Genomic DNA, 22,050 nt, shown 5'->3' with positions numbered 1-22,050 from the left:
TTTCCATTGTAGAAATTATATAGTATAAAAATATTAATCACAGAATATATTTTCGTATCATAATTTTGTTATACGTGATGTTTTCAATAGCTTCAAACAAGCATGTTGATAACAAGCTAATATAATTTACAATATTTTGCACTGAATTTGAATGCTTAGAAGAATGGGCTCATATAATAGGCCTGAAGAGATTTAAAATAAGCTACTATTATAAAAAAAAATCTACATGTCAAAGTTATTAGTCTTTGAGTCTCATTTGGAAGGGTGGTTCAGTTCACGTCTGCTTTTCTTCTCTATGAATTAAAAAAAAAAGTAAAATAATGATAAAATTGAGGTTTCTCGTGGTCAAAATAAATTAGCCTTAGTCAATATTGTTTTGATAATGCTTACTGTGTGCCGCTTCCAAATAGACTGAAGACGAAATTGCAAGGGGACAGTATTTTCTCCGAAGATACTGTCATCTGATTGGTTTTGTTCCCATATGACGTCATGTCGCAGGAAATAAGGACCCTCGGCAGCTATCAAACGCATGCTAGTGACAGCAGCAGTACGAGGCGTAACTGGAAATCACAGAAATAACTAGGGATATGCAGGATGTAATTTGAAACAAATTACTGGAGATTTTGTGCGCATCTAATTAAAATTATTTTTGAAAAATAATTATTCGGATGACAAAGACAGCTTTTTCATTGTATTTTTTTTTTTATTAGATATATCCATGTATAATACATCGTCTTAAAAAGAAGGAGTTGATGACCACTTAGCCGTTTATGTGTTCTAACTTTTGATCAAAATATTGGGATGCTGCAGTTCATCTAATGTCTACACTTGTGATGACTTTGGGATCACTTGGATTGAGGATCACATAGTTTTCTTTAACTTCAAAAATATTTTTACCCCCAACCAAGGACAGCAATTAGTGACCGGAGTCACAAAATATGGTCCACTGTGCTGGATGCGAGAGGCCTATTCTGGACAGATTTTTGCTCAGCGTATTGGATAGAGCCTGGCATGCCAAATGCGTGCAATGTTGTGATTGTAAATGCAATTTAACAGACCGATGCTTTTCAAGAGAAGGACGACTCTACTGCAAAAATGACTTTTTCAGGTAGGCAATGGAATAATTTAGTTTCAAAGTAAATTTTAACTTTTATCATGCCAAATCATTCTCTGTATAAACTGTAATAGAAAGCGGACCTTTTCTTTAATCTCCAAAAAGCTCTTAAATGTATAATTTTACCTATGCAACATTTAGAATCCCACGTTAAAATACCAAATTTTGATACGACGGATGTACAATTGTTTTTACACCCTGAAACTTGACATCTTGCTACCTGACAGACCGAAAAAATTGTTATCTTTGTTTACACGCCATGAATGCAGAGAGCGGGATGAGAATCCACAAGCCCTGTTTCCTTTATCCTTAAATATTTTGCAGCATACGAGTTTGTTTGCAAAAGTGAAAGCAAAGATGTGATAAATGGATTTGAATAATGAATAAAAGCATTCATTCACAGACATGCAGTCAACAAGCATTTCTTAACTTTCTATTAATATGAACGCACATAGGCTTTAGTTAGAAGTTTAGAAGAGGATTTCAATAACTTTTATTAAAGCAAGAATAAATATTATTTGTTTTTTTTTAATTGAGTAATTTTACATTGGATTATGCAGCTTTGTGTTAAGATACACTGAAATACCTCATAAACAGATGTAAAAAGAAAAGTCTAATATTTTTGCAAATATTTAATACAATTATAATCGTAGCCTAAAGAATATGTGTGGGGAAAAAATCCATGAAAACAAATTACAAATAAAAAAGTAAATGTCTCACATCCTCAAAATATTTTTTAGACTGTATATTTGTGTAACCGTATTTTTGAATTAATTTATTTTATTAACTGACTTTTTTCTAATAATGTCTTTGTTGTTGGCTTGCAGACGTTATGGCACTAAATGTGGAGGCTGCTCGCAAGGAATCTCCCCCAGTGATTTAGTTAGGAAAGCGCGGAGTAAAGTCTTTCACCTGAACTGTTTTACCTGTATCATGTGCAATAAACAGCTTTCCACTGGAGAAGAATTATATATTATTGATGAATATAAATTTGTCTGCAAGGAAGATTACGTGAATAACAGCAACGGAAAAGACACAAACCTGTTGTCAAGTGAGTAGCACTGAGCCTTTTAATTTAAATAAGTTTTATAGGAATTTAATACAATACATTATGCACTGTTCAGAATAGACTTAACTAATGTGCTCTAATTTTGATTTGCACTAATTGATGATTTGTAAATGCATTCACCATAGCATGGATTTGCATGAATATCGTTTAATATTTTAATTATGACATTTACGGCAAATAGGATTTTTTGCTTATTTCTTAATTCTATATTTATTACAGTTACTACGTGCAGTGATCCGAGTTTATCACCAGAATCTCAGGATCCACACGACGATTTTAAAGACTCCGAGACTGGACACCTGTCAGACAAGGAGACCTGCAACAACGAAAACGACGAGCAAAACCTTGGTGGTAAACGTCGTGGACCGCGAACCACCATCAAAGCCAAACAACTCGAGACATTAAAATCTGCTTTTGCAGCCACCCCCAAACCAACCAGACACATACGAGAACAGCTGGCACAGGAGACAGGTCTCAATATGCGAGTAATACAGGCAAGTCTGCAAAACCAAACCTATTTAAGTCGCGCTAATAATAGCGTAACCATTAAAGGGATAGTTCAGCCAAAAATGAAAATGTCATCATTTAGGCCTACTCACCCACATGTTGTTCTAAACATGTATCAGTTTTTGTTATTTTGATGAACACAAAAGAACATATAGTTTGATAAATGATTGGTAAGCACACAGCTGATTGTAACCATTGACTACCATAGTAGAAAAAACAAATTCGATGGAATTCAACGGGTAATGTCAACTACCATCATTTATCAAAATATCTGCGTTTGTGTTCATCAGAAAAAAATAAATTCATACAGGTTAAGGACAATATAAGGATGAAAAAAATGATGACAGAATTTTCATTTTTGGATAAACTATTTTAAACGTGATGAACACAGTAATGTTGAATGACTACATTTATTCTTCAAAAATGTATTTACATATAAATAAATATTTTAATAAAGAAACAGCTAATTTATAATGCTTTTATAATGATTTCTGACAATAACCTAGTGCAAACACCCCACCTATACTGTACAGTATGTGCTATGATTAAAACGGTATATCGGCAGGCTTACAAAATCATTTTCTCAGAAAAGTGTGTTGTTATTAAATAAATGGGGTGGGTGTTTATGTATTTATGAACTATGAACAATTCCTTAATGCAGTATATGTTGTGGTGTACAGGTGTGGTTTCAGAATCGGCGCTCTAAAGAGAGGCGCATGAAGCAGCTGAGCGCTCTGGGCGCAAGGAGACACATGTTCTTCCGCAGCCCGAGGAGAATGAGAACGCTCGGGGATCGACTCGAATCAGCAGAGCTCATGGCCAACGGACATTACTCTTATTATGGTGGTAAGTTTGCATTTAATACTAAAAATAATTAAAATGGATAATACCTGAAAGAATGAAAGACATACTGAAATATTGCCTTGTTAGCATCAGTTTTTTACGGCATTGCGCAGTAAAACGTCCTCTAAAATCTAAAAAATAGGTTGTTTCAGTCTGTGATTGGGTAAAATATGGACAAATCTAAGCGTTGGTTAAAATTAACTTAGAAAATGTAAAAATTTGACCCAGCAGGTTAAACAACCCAACATAGGTTAATTTGAACCCGGTTGGATTTGTTCAAATTTTAAACAACCCTGCATTTTTTGTGTGTATAAAAATACCAATTAGCTATAAAAAATAAATTTAAATAATTAAACATACATTTAAAAGCAAATAATTGTTCTTCATTTGTCATATGTTTAATATGTGCTCACTGCCAACTCTTCTCCTTTTTGCAGATTATCAAGGTGAGTACTATGGCCCAGGGTCTAATTATGAATACTTCCCTCAGGGTCCACCACCTTGCCAAGCACAAACTCCAGGTGACATAGGGTTCATGCCCTCCTCTGGTCCATCAGGAACCCCTCTAGGAAGTATAGACCACCACCATGCAGCACACCACCCCTCCAATGAGGCACAATGCTTTAGTGAGATGTTATCGCACCACCCAGGGGACTCTCCCAGTCCAGAGCCGAGCGCACCCACCTCCATCAACAGTATTTCAAATGACTTGTGTGACTCTACTCCGCCCTTCACATCCCTAAACTCTCTCAGTGGCAACGGATACAGCAATCAATTGTCGATTCCCTCATCAGAGATGAATGAGGGGACGGTTTGGTAGCTTCTGCTCAACCCAGACTGTTTTGGGATCCAAACGTGTACTATATTTGTGTGTGATTTTTATAGGAACAATATTTTAGTTAATTTATCAATGTAATTATATATTTATTGGTTGAGTTGTTTACCTATTTATTTAATTTATTTATCTATTTAAGCAGCATCTGTGTACTTGAAATTTCAAATGGAATGTCAAATATTGGTCTGTAGACCTCATAGCAGTGCTTAAGATTGTCCACAGAATACAGCTAAAGGTATGGAGAGTTTAAAAAAAGCTGATGCAGAAGGTTTTTATTTACACCTGGTGTGTCTGGTCATGCTGGTTAATATAATAGAACAAGACTCCTCAAACTCTTTGCCTTTCAAGGTTTTGCCATAATATAACTTGATATCATTTTACACAAAAATCTTTATCAACTTGTGCAGTTATGATTCTCTTGAAGTTTTACTAAGTTTTGAAAGAAATCTCTGAATGTTTGCCTTTAAAGGGGAAATTTTAAATGAGAGATACACCCTTTATTTCAAATGAAACATGACTTGAATTATAAAACAAAGTCTACCTTCGAAAATGGATTTCATATAATCAGTGGACAGAGAGTAGTCAATTGTTTACATTTATTGTCTTCAGGGGTTTGAATATTAACAACTTAATGAAGAAAAAACCCTCTTAAAACTGATGGATAAACTTTTTTTTAAACAAGTAACCAAACTTTTGTATTGAATTTATATATTTTAGTTGTTATTCACTATGCTAGTTTGTACATGATATTGTGTTTGCACAAAAAATACACAAAACAAAACAAATATATGTTGATAAACTAAGCACACACATAAATTGTATTTTTTTAAAACTACTTCAAATTACTCAACTACTGATAAGCTAGGGCATAAGGGTTATGGATTTTGTTGTCGTTGAAAATACCTGGGTTAATTGACATTGATCTTAACTTTAATTTTTGCCAAAAATTCAATCACTGCAGCCTTTCATCTTTTGGTCTGGAATACAACCATGCACATTTAACTATATCTTCTTTAGTGTATTTGAATTTGAAAAATGTAAAATACCATTTTTATGGTTATGGTATATGAACATGGTTATGTAAATGAACAACATTGGGGCACAGCTGGTAGAACAGCAAGGATAAAAGGGTCATAGTCCTCTTTGCTCTTTTAGAATAAAACTTATAATACCTCATGATAATGAGTTTATAAAATAAATAGGATTTAAAAATGTTTAATTTCTAAACATGGAGATAGAATATGTATTAACCTCATCGTGCAATATTTGGTCCAGCATAATAACATAATTATTGTAGTATGATACTATAGTATAGTATAGCTATAGTGTAATGTATAATTTAATTTCTAAATATAGACAAACATTTTCACTATTATGGTGCAGGTCATATATTAAAACATATTTTGTGACAATGCCTCTCTTTACTGCTGCGAGGTTTACAGTAAAAATGCAAGACACACAATTAATAAAATAGCAAAAAAAGAAGGATAACATACAAATTAGCACATCAAACCATGCCATGTGTTGGTCTACAAATGTATTATTTCACAAAGGTTAAAACTTGATATACTGTACCAGAGAACGGGATTCAACATCTGCTGGTTGATAGTTTGCCCATGTTTTTGGGTTACTCAACTAGAGGAAAAATATTTGATTTTTTGTTAAAAAGTATTCACAATTTATTTTTTGTTCTTCTTTACCTTAACTTGTGTCTCTTTATACGTATTTGTACCAATCTGTATAGAAAATAAATCAATTAAAAAATATATAATTTATTTGATTGAAGTCATTTAGAAGTCGTTTAAATATCAGTATAATTTATAGATGATACTATTCAACTTACTCTCAACTTCTTGCAAAGTATATTTTCATCTTTAATTGCAAATTAGCAATAGCTATAAAACAGGATAGCCTAGGCTAAATCCTGAAAAATCTTACATTCATTTTTAACTACTAAACTTAGCTTTCTTACTAATTTATAACAATGCGTATATTTGCGTAATTTAAATAATCTACCTCTAACCAGTCTTTTCGCCTATATTTTTGTTTGTTTTGTTTTGTTTGTTTTACCGTAAAATGCTATTTATTAAAGCTGAAGCTGTTCTGTACAAACATACGGGCGCATGTTGATGACGTCACGCGACGATTGCAGCGTGGAGCAGACATGGCAGCTTCCATATCACAGCAGCTCGAGGATTTGTTAAATCCTTTACCAAACTTCGTAGACCCTGAAGACGACGAAGACGAAGGTATTATTATTATTATGACACATCGGCTATTCTTTAGAGTGTTTTAATATATTTTAGGTGATGTTTTAATGGAGACATGGCAGATCTGTCATCTCCGTACCAGCACGATGTTTCTGCATGAGAGTTCTGTGAACAGTTGTAACTTACTCTTAATCAGCTTTTTATATCTAGTTGAATTTAGTAGCAAGTCAGTAATGCTAATTCAACAAAAACATTTATATTTTCATACACTATGCCATTTTCTGTTTCCTGCGAATTAAAAATAAATATATACTCTGTTAACTACATGGTTAAAACCTTCCACTAATAATAAACACCACCACAGGATTACCATGTTTTGTGGACAAGTATCATAGTAGTACCCTGTTAATTAGGCAAATGCCGTGGTGTACGTGTATGGTAACAATTCAGTCTTGCAGTATCAGATCAGGCATGGCACAATCTTGGCACGATAATATGCCTGTAATACAGTACTGCCAGTATTTTTTCAATTCATGGTTATGACACTAACAACTTTGTGGGCTCTAACTAAGCTTAAACATTTATGTGAACTGCAGAGACAAAAGCCAAGGTCGTTGAGAAGTTTGATGAAGGTGAAGATGATGAAGAATCTGCATCTGGTCATCTGCGGAAGCGTGCTGTTTCCATTCTGGCCGACAGTGATCGAAGATATCGTGGCAAGGCAACAAGTAGAAAATTGCTACAGAAAGAGCTTGATGGATCAGGTAAGATGATGCTTACAAACGACATGTACCATGACAGTGCAATGGTAATATTTTGATAATATAAATTAATTCATTTAGTACTATGGTATTACAATCTGATGCCATCAATTCAAGAGTCTTGTTCCAAAATAGTCATCCTTTAGTTATTTTATAAGCAATGTTTTGTCCTTTTAGAACTAACACTTGTTTACACTTTTTTTTAGATGATGATGATGAAGAAAATGAAATAGTGGATAAGTACATGGAAATGATTAAAGATGTTGGTGAGGAAGAGGATGATATTGATAAAGAGGATGACATTGATGATGATGATGAAGAAAACGATGACGAAGATGAAGACCAAGATGACAATGACGATGAAGAGGATCTTATTGCAAACGATAGCCCAGAAATGTCTAGCTTAGTCTCTAAGCTAAAAGACACAGACTTTATGAAACTCACAGAGGGGATGGATGATCTGGGAGACAGTGAGGATGAGGAGGATTCAGCTAAAGGTGATGAGGAGGAAGGAGAGAGTGAGGAAGACTCTGAGGAGGAAGAGGAATCTTCCTTGAGGACTTTTTCTAAAGAGAAAGTAGATGAAGAAGTTGAGAAAGGAATAGCTGTGAAAAATCAACTTGGTATGTAGCAGTTTATTACACACTAATACATTTGCATTAAACTAAGTAATTTCTGAGCCTGTACTCACCCCTTTATTCTGTTCTCCAAACTTCACAGCTCTTTGGGACCTGATGCTTGAAGGGCGAATCAAAATGCAGAAGGCTCTTGTAACAGCCAATCAACTTCCACAATCACAGACATTCCCAGACTTCAAGACCAGAGGAGGGTCTGAATATGCTGAAGCTTTAAAAAATAGTAAGTGAATTAATATTTATTCTATGCAACATGCATATGCGTATTTATAAGTGCTAATTTAGATTGATCATAAAAGAAATAGGTGTCACCATTCATTTACAAATAGGGTGAAATTGTTAAGAAAATGTTTGCTTAATGGAAAGGCTTATTCCTTTATGTAGCACTTAAGTGGTAGCAAGTGAACAGTGTAACTCACATGGACTGTTAAAGACTCCTTTAAATATATTTACTCTTTAATGGGAAGCGGGGATAAGACATATTGAAAATTAATTAAATGATTATTTTTACAGTCAGTAGCCTTTCGTTTGTTATAGCCCTAAAAAACGTGAATTGTTGCATTATTGCTAGTTGGTGGCATAATGTGGTATAAGGCTCTCATAAGGAAATTCTCAATTGCAAAACAAATTAATTGGACAAAAAATTAAAATTTCCCACAGCAAGAGAAAATGTCACTAGTCTTTAGTTCAGAACCCACAGAAGAGAAACACTGTAAACTTCAAAGAACTGTAAATGTAAACTGTAAAAACAAAAGCTGAGGATAAATTGCTTGGTTTTAAACACACTTGATGAGTGTCAAAAGCTAGTAGCATACCAGCTAGCAGTGAAAAAACATTAAAAATAATAATGTGACACATTTAATCTCCATTCATTTACATCCACTTCACTGTGAGGTGATTTGAAGCACTCTCTCTGACATGATAATCTTAATAATATCTGGTAGTGATGGCTTACGATTTTTAAATCTTGTAGTGTGAGCATGTTTAAAATTTGAGAGATGAATATCTGTCAAGATTCTCCTGCAACCAGATTTCATAATTGGCCAATATTTAAAAATCCTGTAGTGTGAGTCCAGCATCTAAAAATCCAGCATACATAGGCTAAATGTCTCAAACCTCCACTTTTGATTTCACATGGCTTTAAATACTCCCAGTATTTATTGTTGCTTAATCCTGCCGTCATGTGTGTAGTCAGCTGGAACGCCTCAAGGAATTGCAGCCTTGGCATCATTGAATTCAGCTGTAGTTTAAATATAAGGATTCTTATGGCTCCGAGCAATTAATACGTTTGTGCACCTTCATTCGCAGGCAGATCTGGGTGCTTAGAGAGACTGTCTGCCTCTCATTTGCATATTTATTGCATTGGTCCTTTAGCCAGCGAATGATTGATGTGGGGCCGTCCTCCTGAATTCCGAACAGCACGTTGCTTTGAGATGCATTGGGAAGCTGGTCTTTCCCATGCATGTGTACTTTTGATTAGCGGTGAAGATGACACAATTTCTGTGAACCTCACCATCAGTCTTTTTTATGTAGTTGCTTTACCTTTTTGTAAAATTGTAGAATTGTAGGGTTTAGTTTATTGGTGGCAGATAAAAAGCTAGATGCATATTTGGTTAAAGAGATTTTGAAATGAAACACTAGTAGGCATGCTTTTTATTGCTATTACTCTGTAACAAAAATTGTAGGTAATTTACATGTTTGCGTGGGTAAGATCAGAGGTTTTCAAAAAACTTATGCAATTGTTTGGACCACTTAAAAACAATGGATTGAAAGTGCCAAAGTGTTTAATACTTTTTACACCAGTAAACCCCCCTGTTGGCCTACTTATAGCTGTTCATTACACAGGGACAGGAGAAAGTGTTTGTTTGATGGTGTGTTTACCTCGGGCCGTAGAGTTAATTTCTTCATCTGTTTTGTGCAGGTATGAGATCAGAGGATGTGAGTTGTAATGACCTTATATTTAGAGAAGTGTGCTTAATTGATGTTGTGGTGGTCAGACATGTGCATGTGTGATAAGCTCATATCTCTGTGTGGTAGGTCATAAAGCCCTGAAGGCTCTACAGAGATCTCTGCTGGAGCTCCAAGATCAGCTACTCTACCAAAATCCAGAAACCCGAGGAATCTCTCAGGGCAAGACTTGGTCAGCTAACAGGTATCACGTTCTGCCATTTCCATACAATTCACATACACCTCTTGAAGTATGATGTATATTTATGTGTTAGTCCATGGAAGGATATGCTGGGTTGGTCAGTTCAACCAAAATCATATTCTTTATTTATCTTTAAGTGCAAAAACATCTCGAAAAATGATAAAACTGACTGTGTGGTTCTCATTAAATAAGCTGCTTTGGAAGCTGTTGGGTTTGTTCACCACAAATTTTATATTAACGTACCACACACTACTGAACTATGTAGTGACGTTTACTTTTCGTAACTTAAACACATTTCTTTCCTATTGTAAATTTTGTTTTTACTTCACGAACAGCAAAGATAAAGATGATGAAGAGATAAACAGTGAGGATGATGAAGAAAATGTGAATGATGATGATAATGAGGAGGAAGAAAAACAGAAGACAGGTCGAAATGGACCCCCCAAGCGAAAGCTGGAAATGGCTGAGTATCCCAGCTTCATGGCCAAGCGTTTTGCCGCTTTTCAACCGTACCGTGATGCTACCCTGCAAAAATGGTACGACAAGACGCGGCTCACAATGGGAAAGACCAATAAGGTAACAGCACAGATTCACAACATCAGTGTAATAATTATAATAATGTTATAAATCAGTGTATTAAATAGCGCAATGCTCTGCCATTTGGGCTACAGGAATCCTAAATTCTGTATAACTGCACTATTTAAAGTAGATAGGAGGGAACATTGTTTAAGCAACACCAAAGAGTTTTTTTTACCTTAAAATAACGTTTCCAAAAAAGTTTCAGTGGTTCATCCACTCAAAACAGGGTGAATGGCACTTTTACATTCGCTTTGCAGCCCTCTATCGGCCAAAACCGCACTAAAGAAGTTTCCAACCGTCGGGGTAGTGGTCCTGTAGTTCGAGTGAAAACTACAAAAACTTGCTTTACGGCAGACCTACAATCCAATCAGAGCCAGCTATGCTGCAGTATTTACGACAGTGCTAATGAACAATTACGCATCTTACCCGTAGGGGGAGAAAAGAGCAATAACTCTTTAGTGTTGCTTTAAAATAGTCATTTTTAACTTCTTGTTTAAAGTACTAATTCACTTAATCTTGCACTTTTCCATCAAACAGGGCTTTGGAGCATTTGAAAGGAATATTCTGACACAGGTGGAGCAGGTTTTAATGGATAAAGAAAGGCTGGTGAGACGTACACAGACTCGCAGGTCTCAGTACAGAGTTTTAGGAAAACCGGAGCCCATCACCCCTGAAATAGACAACACCACCATAACAGAAGGAGAGGTAGGGCACGCTTCTCTGATTTGAGATACTCTCGAGATTAGGTGAAATGTATCTCTTTTTGTTTCAGAAGTATTACATTACATTACTAAAACAAACAATGATACAAAAATGTAAAAAAAATAGCATTAAAAGTCTAATCACATCAAATGTGAAATTAAAAATAGTAGGTCATTCACATGTTTTAATGCAAACCTCTGCCTATTAACGCAGTGATATAGATAGCGTTATATATTGGAGTGTAATAGCAATATATTGGAAGTGTACCCAAAGCAATTCCAGTCCTGAAATGTAGCCTTTAATGAAAAGTAATGACAAACAGAATTTGTTAAAGCAGTAAGCAACGCACTACTTTCAAAAGTAATACTCAAAAACAGAGTGGAAAACTGATTGTCAGACTCTCTTATGTTTCAGGCAGCAGAACTGGCACTGAAAGCTAACACGCATCTTAAAGATTTGGATGAGGAGATTTTTGATGATGATGACTTCTATCATCAGGTAAGTAATGCTTTTTAATTGTCAATAACAACAGAAATATTTAACAAAGTAACTTTTATGTACACAAGCATATAAAAAACGTTGTGTCAGTGTTTGTTGCAACTCATAATGTAATAACTGCACAATGTAAAAACTGCACATATTGTAAGTATTACATAATTATTGTAATTGTTCATATTGTAATAATTTTCTCAAAACATAATAAATTTCAGCTCATAATGTTATACAATTTTTTACATAATGTAATAGGTTATTGTTATAAATTAATTACGTTATGAACCCACTGTGGCAACTTATGTAATAAGGTAATACCAGCAAATAATTTAAAACAACCTTTACAATATAATTATTATTTTTAAATATAAGTAAACTAAAGTTACATCACGACCATTCTGTTGCTCCTGCAGTTTTTTATTGGCTTCATGGCAAAATTGCAATGTATCTGCTGTTGACGAAGTTGATTTTTTTGTAGCTCCTCAGAGAACTTATCGAGCGCAAAACAAGTGCAGCAGACCCCAATGATCAAGTGGCAATGGGAAGGTAGGTTTATGTGTGTTTGTTTACATGTGTATAATGTATGCTTTTGACCATATTAACATAACTTTGTTCTCACAGACAGTGGCTAGCCATCCAGAAATTACGAAGTAAGATCAAGAAAAAGGTGGACACCAAAGCTAGCAAAGGCCGAAAGATCAGGTAAGCTCTCAGGGGACAGGAGAGATTGTCTATAAGAGATGCTCCATTACCTACATAATTTCCCAAACATACACACCTGTACCTCATCTAGAACATTTTGCCAGAAGAAAATGAAGCATGTTTTTAGGAAGATTAAGATTTTGCCCAAGACAAATGTTAACATTTTTATTGCGGTAAAATGCAAGTATAGAATAATAATAAAATGTAAGAATTCACGGGTCATTCTTTCAATAGTATTCAGGATGTAAAACTGTGCTTCTTAATATTTAGAAGATTGTTTGATGAGTAGTTTCACAGTAATTTGGATTGTGTATTTCTCCTTTAGAGCAGTAATACATCTTCTGTTTTTTGTTAGGTTTCATATACACAGTAAGCTGGTGAATTTCATGGCTCCTTTTGACAACAGCGGCATGAGTGATGATGCCCGGTGAGTGTTGTAATGTTCTTTTCTTGTGTTGTCTGTATGCTAATGTAAAACTAGCATATTTTTTATCATCTTGCATTACTTTTATATAAACCACTACAAAAACATATAAAAATCTCTAAACACACGTTTTTTAAGATAAGAACCGAAATCGCCTGAGGCCATCTCTAAAAACTAAGGGAGCTATTGAGAGGTCTCTGTAATAATTCAATCTTAGAATCATAAAGCGATAAATAATATAAAATTAGTATTTTTATATTTTAATACTAATTCGTTTCGAAGGAACATTGACATTTTAAAAATAATAATGGCAGATATTTGTTTTTCACAGAGCAAAATTTCATGTTGGCCATCTCCTCTGATTTAAAGGACCAAATCTAAAAATAATACTGTCAATGAAAATAAAGATGCTTTAGTCCTACTTACTTAGATAATTGGAGAAAGAACTGTAATGAAAGTTGTTTTTTTTATAATTCATCATGTGGGAAAAGAAGTAATGGCATCAATACTAAAATCAAAGCAGCCACATGTAAACAAAGTCTACATTCCTGATTGCAATGTCACTAATAGCTGAGTGATCGTAGCTGCTAAAAGCCCATGTCTTGAGTGTAAAGGCGGTCGCACACAGGACGAGAAGCGCCAAACAAGTTATCTAAAAATAGAACACATTTTTCCATGAATGTACACACCCTGCCGTTATCTGATGGCGGCTGTCCGCTGTGACTCTGGACGCTGGTGAAATCCCTGCTGCACCAGTCACATAGTTTAACATTAAATAACATCATGCATATATTGCATCTTGAAGTAGGCTTTCTGACTAAGCTCGGGCTATTTAATGTGTACATCCGGTGTGCGATACCTGCGAGTTGTCCTACAAGCGACACAGCGTGGCACTTCTCGCCCAGTGTCCGACCCCCGATATTTAGATTAAATAATAGGGGACTTATACAACCTCCCTGCCTTGTTCTCTGTTAAAGTGAAACATAACCTAACTTGTCTAGAGAAGTAAAAATTGCAGAATAAAATGGAACATCTTGATAAGCAAACGAAAATTACTATTAAACCCAAAGTTTTCAAATTGAGTGCATTAAATCATATTTAATCATTTGTAGAATAATTTACAGTAAAGTGAGCCTAGTGTGTAAACTGTATGCAGTGATCAAAGGTTCAAACAAAGGTGATCAATCGTTTGGAGCGCCCACATGATTTAAAAAGCAATTGGGCTTATTTTCTTGGCCATTTAAGTGGGTCCTTGAGCCGAGCCCCGGCCACTTACGGAACCGGCGCCTGTATGTGCTTGCAGTACCAGTTCTATCTATAAAACAACACTCGGTTCAAGTGAGGAATTTTGGGGGGTTGTAATGTTTCCAGCTGCTCTGAAAACGCGTTCTGATGGTGTATTGGTAGCGCAGATTAATACTTTTCGCAACCTTTGAGTGACCAAGAGAGAATATCTTGCCTTATTGTTCCACCCCCAGCCAGCGGGTCATTCATTGCTGATATAAGTTACCTCTCCTTGCAAATAGCGCACTTACTCTGATGCTGCTGGCCTTTTGCGTTCACACGAACTTGAAGACATCTTGCTGGGCGAGATTGTTTTTCATAGTTTGTGACGTGCACATCACTGCAAGTGGCACTTCACCCCTGCGGTTGTGTGGTGGTTATGACAACTTTTACAGCCCTAATGGGCACAAAAATTACCAAATGTTTGTCACGCCCCACTTGTAATGTTCCTATTCCCCACCAGTTCCCACACTTTGAGAAACGCTGTTCTATCACATCAACTACACTTCTCCTCAAAGTTGATATATTAGAAGCAGGAAAATGGGCAAGCATAAGGATCTGAGTGACTTTGACAAGGGCCAAATTGTGATGGCTAGACAAGTGGGTCAGAGCCTCTCCAAAACTGCTGCTCTTGTTGGGTGTTCCTGGTCTGCAGTGGTCAGTACCTATCAAAAGTGGTCCAAGTAAGGAAAAGCGGTGAACTGACGACAGGGTCATGGGTGGCCAAGGCTCATTGATGCATGTGGGTAGCGAAGGCTGGCCTGTGTGGTCAGATCCAACAGACGAACTGCTGTAGCTGAAATTGCTGAAAAAGTGAATGCTGGTTCTGAGTGAAAGGTCTAGTGGAGTCAATGCCTCGATGGGTCAGGGCTGTTTTGGTGGCAAAAGGGGGACCTACACAATATCAGGCAGGTGGTCTTAATGTTATGGCTGATCAGTGTATATCTGCATTTATCTATTTCTGCATAATTATTTATTTCTGTATTTCTACATTTATTTATTTGTGCATTTATGTATTTATTCATTTATTTACACTTAAGTCATATTTCAGTCTCCATATTGCAGTGTGTTTCAGTTAAAGTGCCGAGTTCCATCCCTGTCCTTTTCAATAGCAAACTAATGTTAACCTCATCAAAACTGAGGGAATTAGTTTTGTTAATTGAAATGTTTTATAGTTAAAGATGAGGCACTACTATCTGAGAATGCTACAAAAAATGTGGCAATATATCTTACTATTTGGAAAACACTGCCTCCAAAATTAAGTCAAAAGAAAACTCCTTATCCAAATCTTCTCTGACAGCATCACGTAGCTTTAGGAAATCAATTTGTATGAAGAAGATCTGTACTATCTGAATTAGACATGACATCATAAAGTTAAAGCTTCAGTACGAAACATTGCCTCACCGTCACCATCTATGTTTGAAGCATTAAATTGATACTTGCAGAAGTACTTTTTTATGTGAATTGAAGTCAGTCAAACTGACATTACCCACTAAATTGTACATTATTTATAATAATAAGTCAAATTCTAAATCATTTTTATAAACTAACCTTTGCGAATCTGGATTACGAATAGACAGTTTTGAACACAGATTTTTTCCGTTTTTTAACAAATACGCAAATCTCCTCTATTCGATATAGCCTTTCTTGACTTCCAGTAATGGGGTAAGGTGAGTATGGCAAGTCCAGCCCTACCTTTTTTAATTTTAGAAGCCGTTTTACTTGGATATACGTCACGAATCATGATGGGGAAAATAGGATATTCAATACTTACGTTTCATTGTGACTTTAAAGAGCACCAATTATCTGTTTCACGATTGTTTTGTTCTCCAATAAAGAAAATAAACTTCAGATTAAGTGCACTGTTGCTTTAACTGTCCACAAAACACTGTTAACTCATTTGCTTGCCAACTACTGTATGAATAGTTCTGTTAGGATATTATTCTCTTCAGATTTCACTGTGCATTTTATGCCGTTTTTGTCTTTGCACACATACTGTGGAGTGATGGTACCAGCAAAGAGTCATAGGTGTGTGTGTGTGTGTGTTTAATGAATGGTTCAGTTGTGTTGTGTGTCTGTCAGCCAGCAGTAATCCTCCACAAACAGAGAACAGACTAATCAAACACACTCTAGAGATATGCACATACACAAACACTCACACACAGACATTTCAAAGATTTCAGCCTTAATCCCCTTCTTTGGTTTTTGTATGTTTTCTCTGCTTCCTAAAATGCATTTGTGCATTATTGATGATTCTTAACAACTGTTTTATTTTCAATTTCACACGAATGAGCCAAATGAGAATGTTTTTTTATAAAATAATGTCTTTCAAATACTTCAAACGTGTCTCCCATAGATGCTTTTTCAGTGTTCATAAGGTTCCAAAAATGTGCCTTTACCAAAGTAATAACATGGTGTTTCCTTAGTACTTTGGTGTAAATTGTAAATAAAATGGTACATAAATATGGTAATGATTTAGTACCATGGTTTGTATAAGTATTAACAATGATGTATAGATGTAGTGTCCTATAAGTAAAACGATGGTTAATTTACATAAACAAAAAATGTTGCAATAGTAACCATGTAACCGCAACATAATCCTGGTTTTGCTATAGTAACCATATTGTAACCGTGGTTTTACAAATTAAGAGTTGGTTCCAAACGTAGTAAATCCATTTTGACTAATTTCCGTAAAAATGTGTTTTCTATACCAAGAAAGTGACGAGATGGAAACCACTATTTTCTGTTACAAACTTTTACATAGCATCTTTAGGTTATAATAACATAAAAAATTCAAATCCATAATTTGATTTTCAAAGATTTATTATAAAAACTGATTATTTTTTATAAATGTGCATTCATCTTTGCCATGTTATATTAATTTAGTTGACTAGTGGTATATATTGACTAAAAAAACATTAATGGCATTAATCACAACACTTACTTTGTCATATTAAGAACGATGGCTGTCATTGCTGCTGTCATCGCTGAACTTTTTTGACAGCGATCAGCTGTATAATGTTTTGGTCCTGCTTGATTTTCGTTGACTTAGAGTAAAATAATTGAAAGTTTTTCATAAGATCCCTTAGGGTCAATGTGTTAGCGTGACAGAATCTTGATGCTGTTGTGTGAGAACAAGCAACAGCCGGCATTTTTCCTTCGCTTGGGTGCCTCTCGCGTAAATTATTCAATTTTGATGGCTGAAGTTTCTTCCCCGCCACAGAAAACTACCACAGGTTTATCAATGCCATCAAATTACTTTTTTGCTTTTTGTTTGTTTTCACGAATCACAAAGTAGATGAGGAAAACTAGGATTCTGTGTGTATTTAAAGCGCCGCCCTTATTGTTTACAATGCGTGGAATAGTGTGCTGTGATTTGTTGAGCGGATTTATTGCATTCTGCAGAGAAGGAAGAGTAATGTTTGTCGCGTTTTGGGAAAAAAGGGAGAAAAGATGACGGATTAACACTGCGGATATCGGATTTTGCATACAATTAAGAATTTACTTTTTAATACTGGCGAAAATTTTTTTTTAATGCCGTTTATCGCTTTTTGGAACCAAACTCTTGAAATGGTAATCCATAGAAGAAGAATAACTTTATTGTCTCTGTACATGTACAAAGAAACAGACTTCTTGATATTTGCAGATTATTGATGTTTCATGTACAATCTGTACAAATCTGGCCACACATATTATACACTGTATACAATATGCACAATGTAATGTACAATATACACATGTTTATAAAACACAGTAAGCAGAGGACCCATATTACATGATAGGAAAATTTGCACGGATGTTGTGTGTGTGTTTGTGCTCATTATGGGTGCGAAAAGGTGGTGTAGGTAATGTCTTGACTGTGATAAATAACATTTTACCCAATGAAATATTGCGGTGTAAGGTACCTGCATTAAGAGGCAATATGTGAGGAGTTGATACGCCAAAAAAAAAGGGTACTGCACTTTTCTATAATTAAACCGTAAGCTACAGCAATACAATGACACAAGGGTACAATTAGTGGAAATTGGACAACATTTGGAAATCATAGGTGTCTCAAAGCTGTGTTGCAATGTTTAATGCATGTTTCTGTACAGTTGTGCCATTGTGCTCATTTGGAAAACGCTGGTTTGAATCTGGTCTGTGTTTATATCATTGGCACACAGTTTTTTTCCAACCATACCTCAGTGATAAAGTTATTATTCCTGAGGGTTTCAGCAGTATGTTGGATTGGGTATGGAGAGCTGTAGAGGAGAGATGTGGATATGTAGCCAGGATTAGAGAGGAGGTGATGGATTCTTGCAGAGAGTGGATTGATGTAGAGCTGGAGGTGATGGATGGACTTGGCCTGGGGATCGCAGTCACATTGCTCTTCTACTTGAGCACGTAGTGAACAAAACATGAATATAACAATATTCTGCAGTAATAGAAATAGCGCTTTTAATGTAAACAACTTATTGTTTGTAACTCAAGCAATCTGTGTTGCGATTTGCTGCCAGTATCCAATGTAGATACATGTCACTCTTATAGCTATCTGTAAGAGAACCAAAAAAAATCTCAGTATGCCTGAAAGCCATTAGTATTGTCTGTGACCTTCTCTAGCTATTACACACACACACACACACACACACACACACACACACACACACACACTGTAACAAACATGCATGCTTGCTCAGTCTTATTTACATAAGAGTCTGTGTACTGCAGTAATAATGATGTATGTCAATGGCATCAGAGAGGGACCGCTGACCTTTGCTGGAAAGACATTCAAGACGACCTTTCCCTTGTGCAGCCAGATACACTCGTACACACAAACGTTGCACTATAAACCCCACTACCATATCTCAACACCAGTTCTATAGCCCCGACACGCACCACTGGCCCCATGAATGTTAATGCCGATATTGCGGGACGGCGAGTACACACACATGCTCTTTCTCTCTCCTACACAAGGGTAAGCTTGCATTCAAATTCTGCTGGGGTTTGGGATAATCACTATGCATTTGTCCCTGAAGGGGTGAGGAGAAGAGCTGGGGTACACTGAGCCGAATGAGGGTTCTCATCACAAGAAACCAAAGGGTTCTGGTCTCAAAGTTCCCCTTTGAATCTGAGCATCCCTCCTCACCCCTGTGCATTCAGCAGTTTTGTTTGAATCCAAATATGTATGCGTCATGTGCTGTAATCCTGGACACTGGTGTTGCATTACTAACAGGGATTGAGGATTTAAGTACGAGCCTGTTGGCCTGGGCTCAGCTCCGTCCCTCTGGGACATTAGCATCTCGATCTCGGGCTTTGGCATGTGTGCTTTTGTGCTCTCTGCATTAAAAAGGGCCATAGTTTATCTGTTTGGATTTGTGGTCTTATGTGGCAGCAGATTTAATTTTCAGATTTTCATTAAAGCAGGGGCACAAGCCATATCTAGGGACCAGAATGTCATACTTGAGGTGGGCTCTTTGGACTTGTAGGAACCACTTAGTTATCACTTGGTAACCATCCAGATATAACTACATATTAACGACCACCTCTGTAAGCACACAACACATTATAATGTTTTTGCAAGGGCAAGTACCACTAGGATTTTCTTTGGAAAATGCAGAAAAATATTTATTTCAGTTAAATGTTAATAGTTGCCGTTTAGTTGAGAGTTGCTTTTTAAAAATTTTCTGTTCTTTTTCTTTGCAGGTCTGAGTTGTATCGGTCTTTGTTTGCAAACGCCCCAGTGACGGCACACTGATTCATCTGTCTCGACACTCAAATTGTAGCGTCCTAACACAAAGCTCATGAACTGCACTGTTTTACACTCATATGTTGCAGATAAAAACCTTTAAAGACCCTGGACTCGTACGTGAATTTTTGTTTCATTTATAAAGAAAATATTTTATAAAAGAAGTGTTGCTCTGAAATACCTGTAAATGAAACACATGTTTCTATTAAATTTCAAAATTCATATTGTCTCTATATATCATTGTGTCATTTTGTTGTTTCAGCTTATGACCAATCACATCTACCAATACATAGCTACATTTCTTAACTTTTTAGACATTTTGCTCCCCAAAAAAACACAATTATGTAAAAAATTATGTGATCATGTAACACTCAAATGCATTTAACAAAGCAGTTTAATTTTTTTTACCTTTTTTATTTTCTATTCAAGTTTAAGAAGGGAATTTTGTGCTTTTTACTGAACAAATTTTTCAATTGACCTTTAAAGGCTTTGTTCAAATGGTGGTGTTGAGCGCTGAACATGCATGTAATTAACCGATAGCCCTCTGATTCAATGGCATATAGGCATCATTTTTACAGTTCTCCAGCCTAATGGTGCTAGGGAAACCGTAAGGGCAGCATTCACATTTTAGGGTGGCTGTGCCAACCGTTGGACCAAGAGTAAGCAAATATTTTTGACTCAAGGGCCACATCAGGTTTTGAAATACATCTGAAGAGCCAAATTTATATTGATTCAAAATCAACACTGTGTTAGTGTTAGGTTAACCCTGCTTTTAGAAACACAATTTCATATTTTGGGAAAAAACTGTACCACTGCTCGACTCCTGCGTATCAAATTTACAGTTTTAAAGTAAAAATCACAATTCACATAATATATTTTGCATTGTAAAACAAAACTTTCATTTCAATAGTGTTACTACAGATAAAATATCATTGTTATTATGGTAAGAACATTTGAGGGTACATCTGTGGTTACTTACTACAAATAACACTGTTTACTCTGGGACATTCTGTGTTAAACACGTGACATAGAGTTGATCTTTTATTTGGTTGTAGTGCTTATTTTTCACTCATTCAAGTCAATTAAGCGCCAGTGAAAATGTATATGCGCTCTTTGGTGCCCCCTGCAGCTGGTGGTGACCTAGGTGATCGCCTGATTTGCCTATATGCCTAGAAATGGCCCTGCTTCTCTAGAAGCCTGCGAACACCTGGGGGTATTCCAGAAAGCTGGTTATGTGTCATACCCTGGTATGTTTGAATTTTGAAATGTCTTCATGTATACCCGTGTGCACATTTAAAGGGAAACTCCACTTTTTTGGAAAATGCTAATTTTCCAGCTCCCCCTAGAGTTAAACATTTTATTCTTTGATTCTGGGTCTGGCGCTACAACTTTTAGCATAGCTTAGCACAATCCATAGAATCTGATTAGTCCATTAGCATAGCGCCTAAAATGAGAGTATAGGTCCTACCCTAGAAAATCGCAACTTTTAATTTTCCGTCGGTTTTAGTACACGATGTAACTACAGAAGAGTCAAGTTTTAAACAGGAAAAATATCGAAACTCTTTGGTAATTTTTTTTAGGCGCGAACCTAATGTATTAATCAGATTCTATGGTTGTGCTAAGCTATGCTAAAAGTGGTAGCCATAGACAGTAAAAGAAATGGACACAGCGACCCCATTGGATTCAACTGAGACAAGTGAACTCAATTAGAAGCACACTGGGGTCGAGCGTACTGCGCAGACTCAAACTGAGCTTAATGACATAGAAGTCACGTGAGCAACCTGTCTGACAAATTTAAGTCTTCTAATTGCCGTGCCAATAGAAATCTGAATCATCCACCGAATCTTGAAGAGACGGCGAGCGTGAACAGGAGCAAATTTTGTTAAGTATTCTGATTAATAATCTCCCTTGACTTTATGCCTCCACGTCCACCCGATTGCCTCATAGACAGTAAAAGATTGCTTACGAGCTTCACCTCCGGTCCATACGGTTATTTCTCTACTCTGCGACAGTCTGTCG

General features: G+C 36.0%; 2 protein-coding genes across 2 annotated transcripts; both read left to right on the top strand.

Annotated features, from left to right (window-relative positions):
• The first annotated feature begins 549 nt into the window (after positions 1-549).
• Positions 550-6,057, top strand: lhx1b (LIM homeobox 1b). The gene is made up of 5 exons (XM_065284688.1): positions 550-1,108; positions 1,942-2,165; positions 2,403-2,677; positions 3,371-3,536; positions 3,971-6,057. The coding sequence occupies exons 1-5, from the start codon at positions 939-941 to the stop codon at positions 4,351-4,353; spliced, it is 1,218 nt and encodes a 405-aa protein (XP_065140760.1). The 5' UTR covers positions 550-938; the 3' UTR covers positions 4,354-6,057.
• A 442-nt stretch (positions 6,058-6,499) lies between these two features.
• On the top strand, positions 6,500-20,260 carry aatf (apoptosis antagonizing transcription factor). Its single transcript, XM_065284518.1, has 12 exons — positions 6,500-6,617; positions 7,175-7,342; positions 7,546-7,962; positions 8,060-8,197; positions 10,012-10,126; positions 10,459-10,699; positions 11,240-11,407; positions 11,819-11,902; positions 12,375-12,442; positions 12,518-12,598; positions 12,954-13,025; positions 19,989-20,260. The coding sequence occupies exons 1-12, from the start codon at positions 6,533-6,535 to the stop codon at positions 20,038-20,040; spliced, it is 1,689 nt and encodes a 562-aa protein (XP_065140590.1). The 5' UTR covers positions 6,500-6,532; the 3' UTR covers positions 20,041-20,260.
• The last annotated feature ends 1,790 nt before the right edge of the window (positions 20,261-22,050 follow it).

The sequence above is a fragment of the Paramisgurnus dabryanus genome, chromosome 5, assembly GCF_030506205.2.
Source record: "Paramisgurnus dabryanus chromosome 5, PD_genome_1.1, whole genome shotgun sequence".
Lineage (NCBI taxonomy): Eukaryota > Metazoa > Chordata > Actinopteri > Cypriniformes > Cobitidae > Paramisgurnus > Paramisgurnus dabryanus.
Note: the sequence above shows the minus strand (reverse complement) of the source record. Positions and strands in the feature narration are given on the sequence as shown.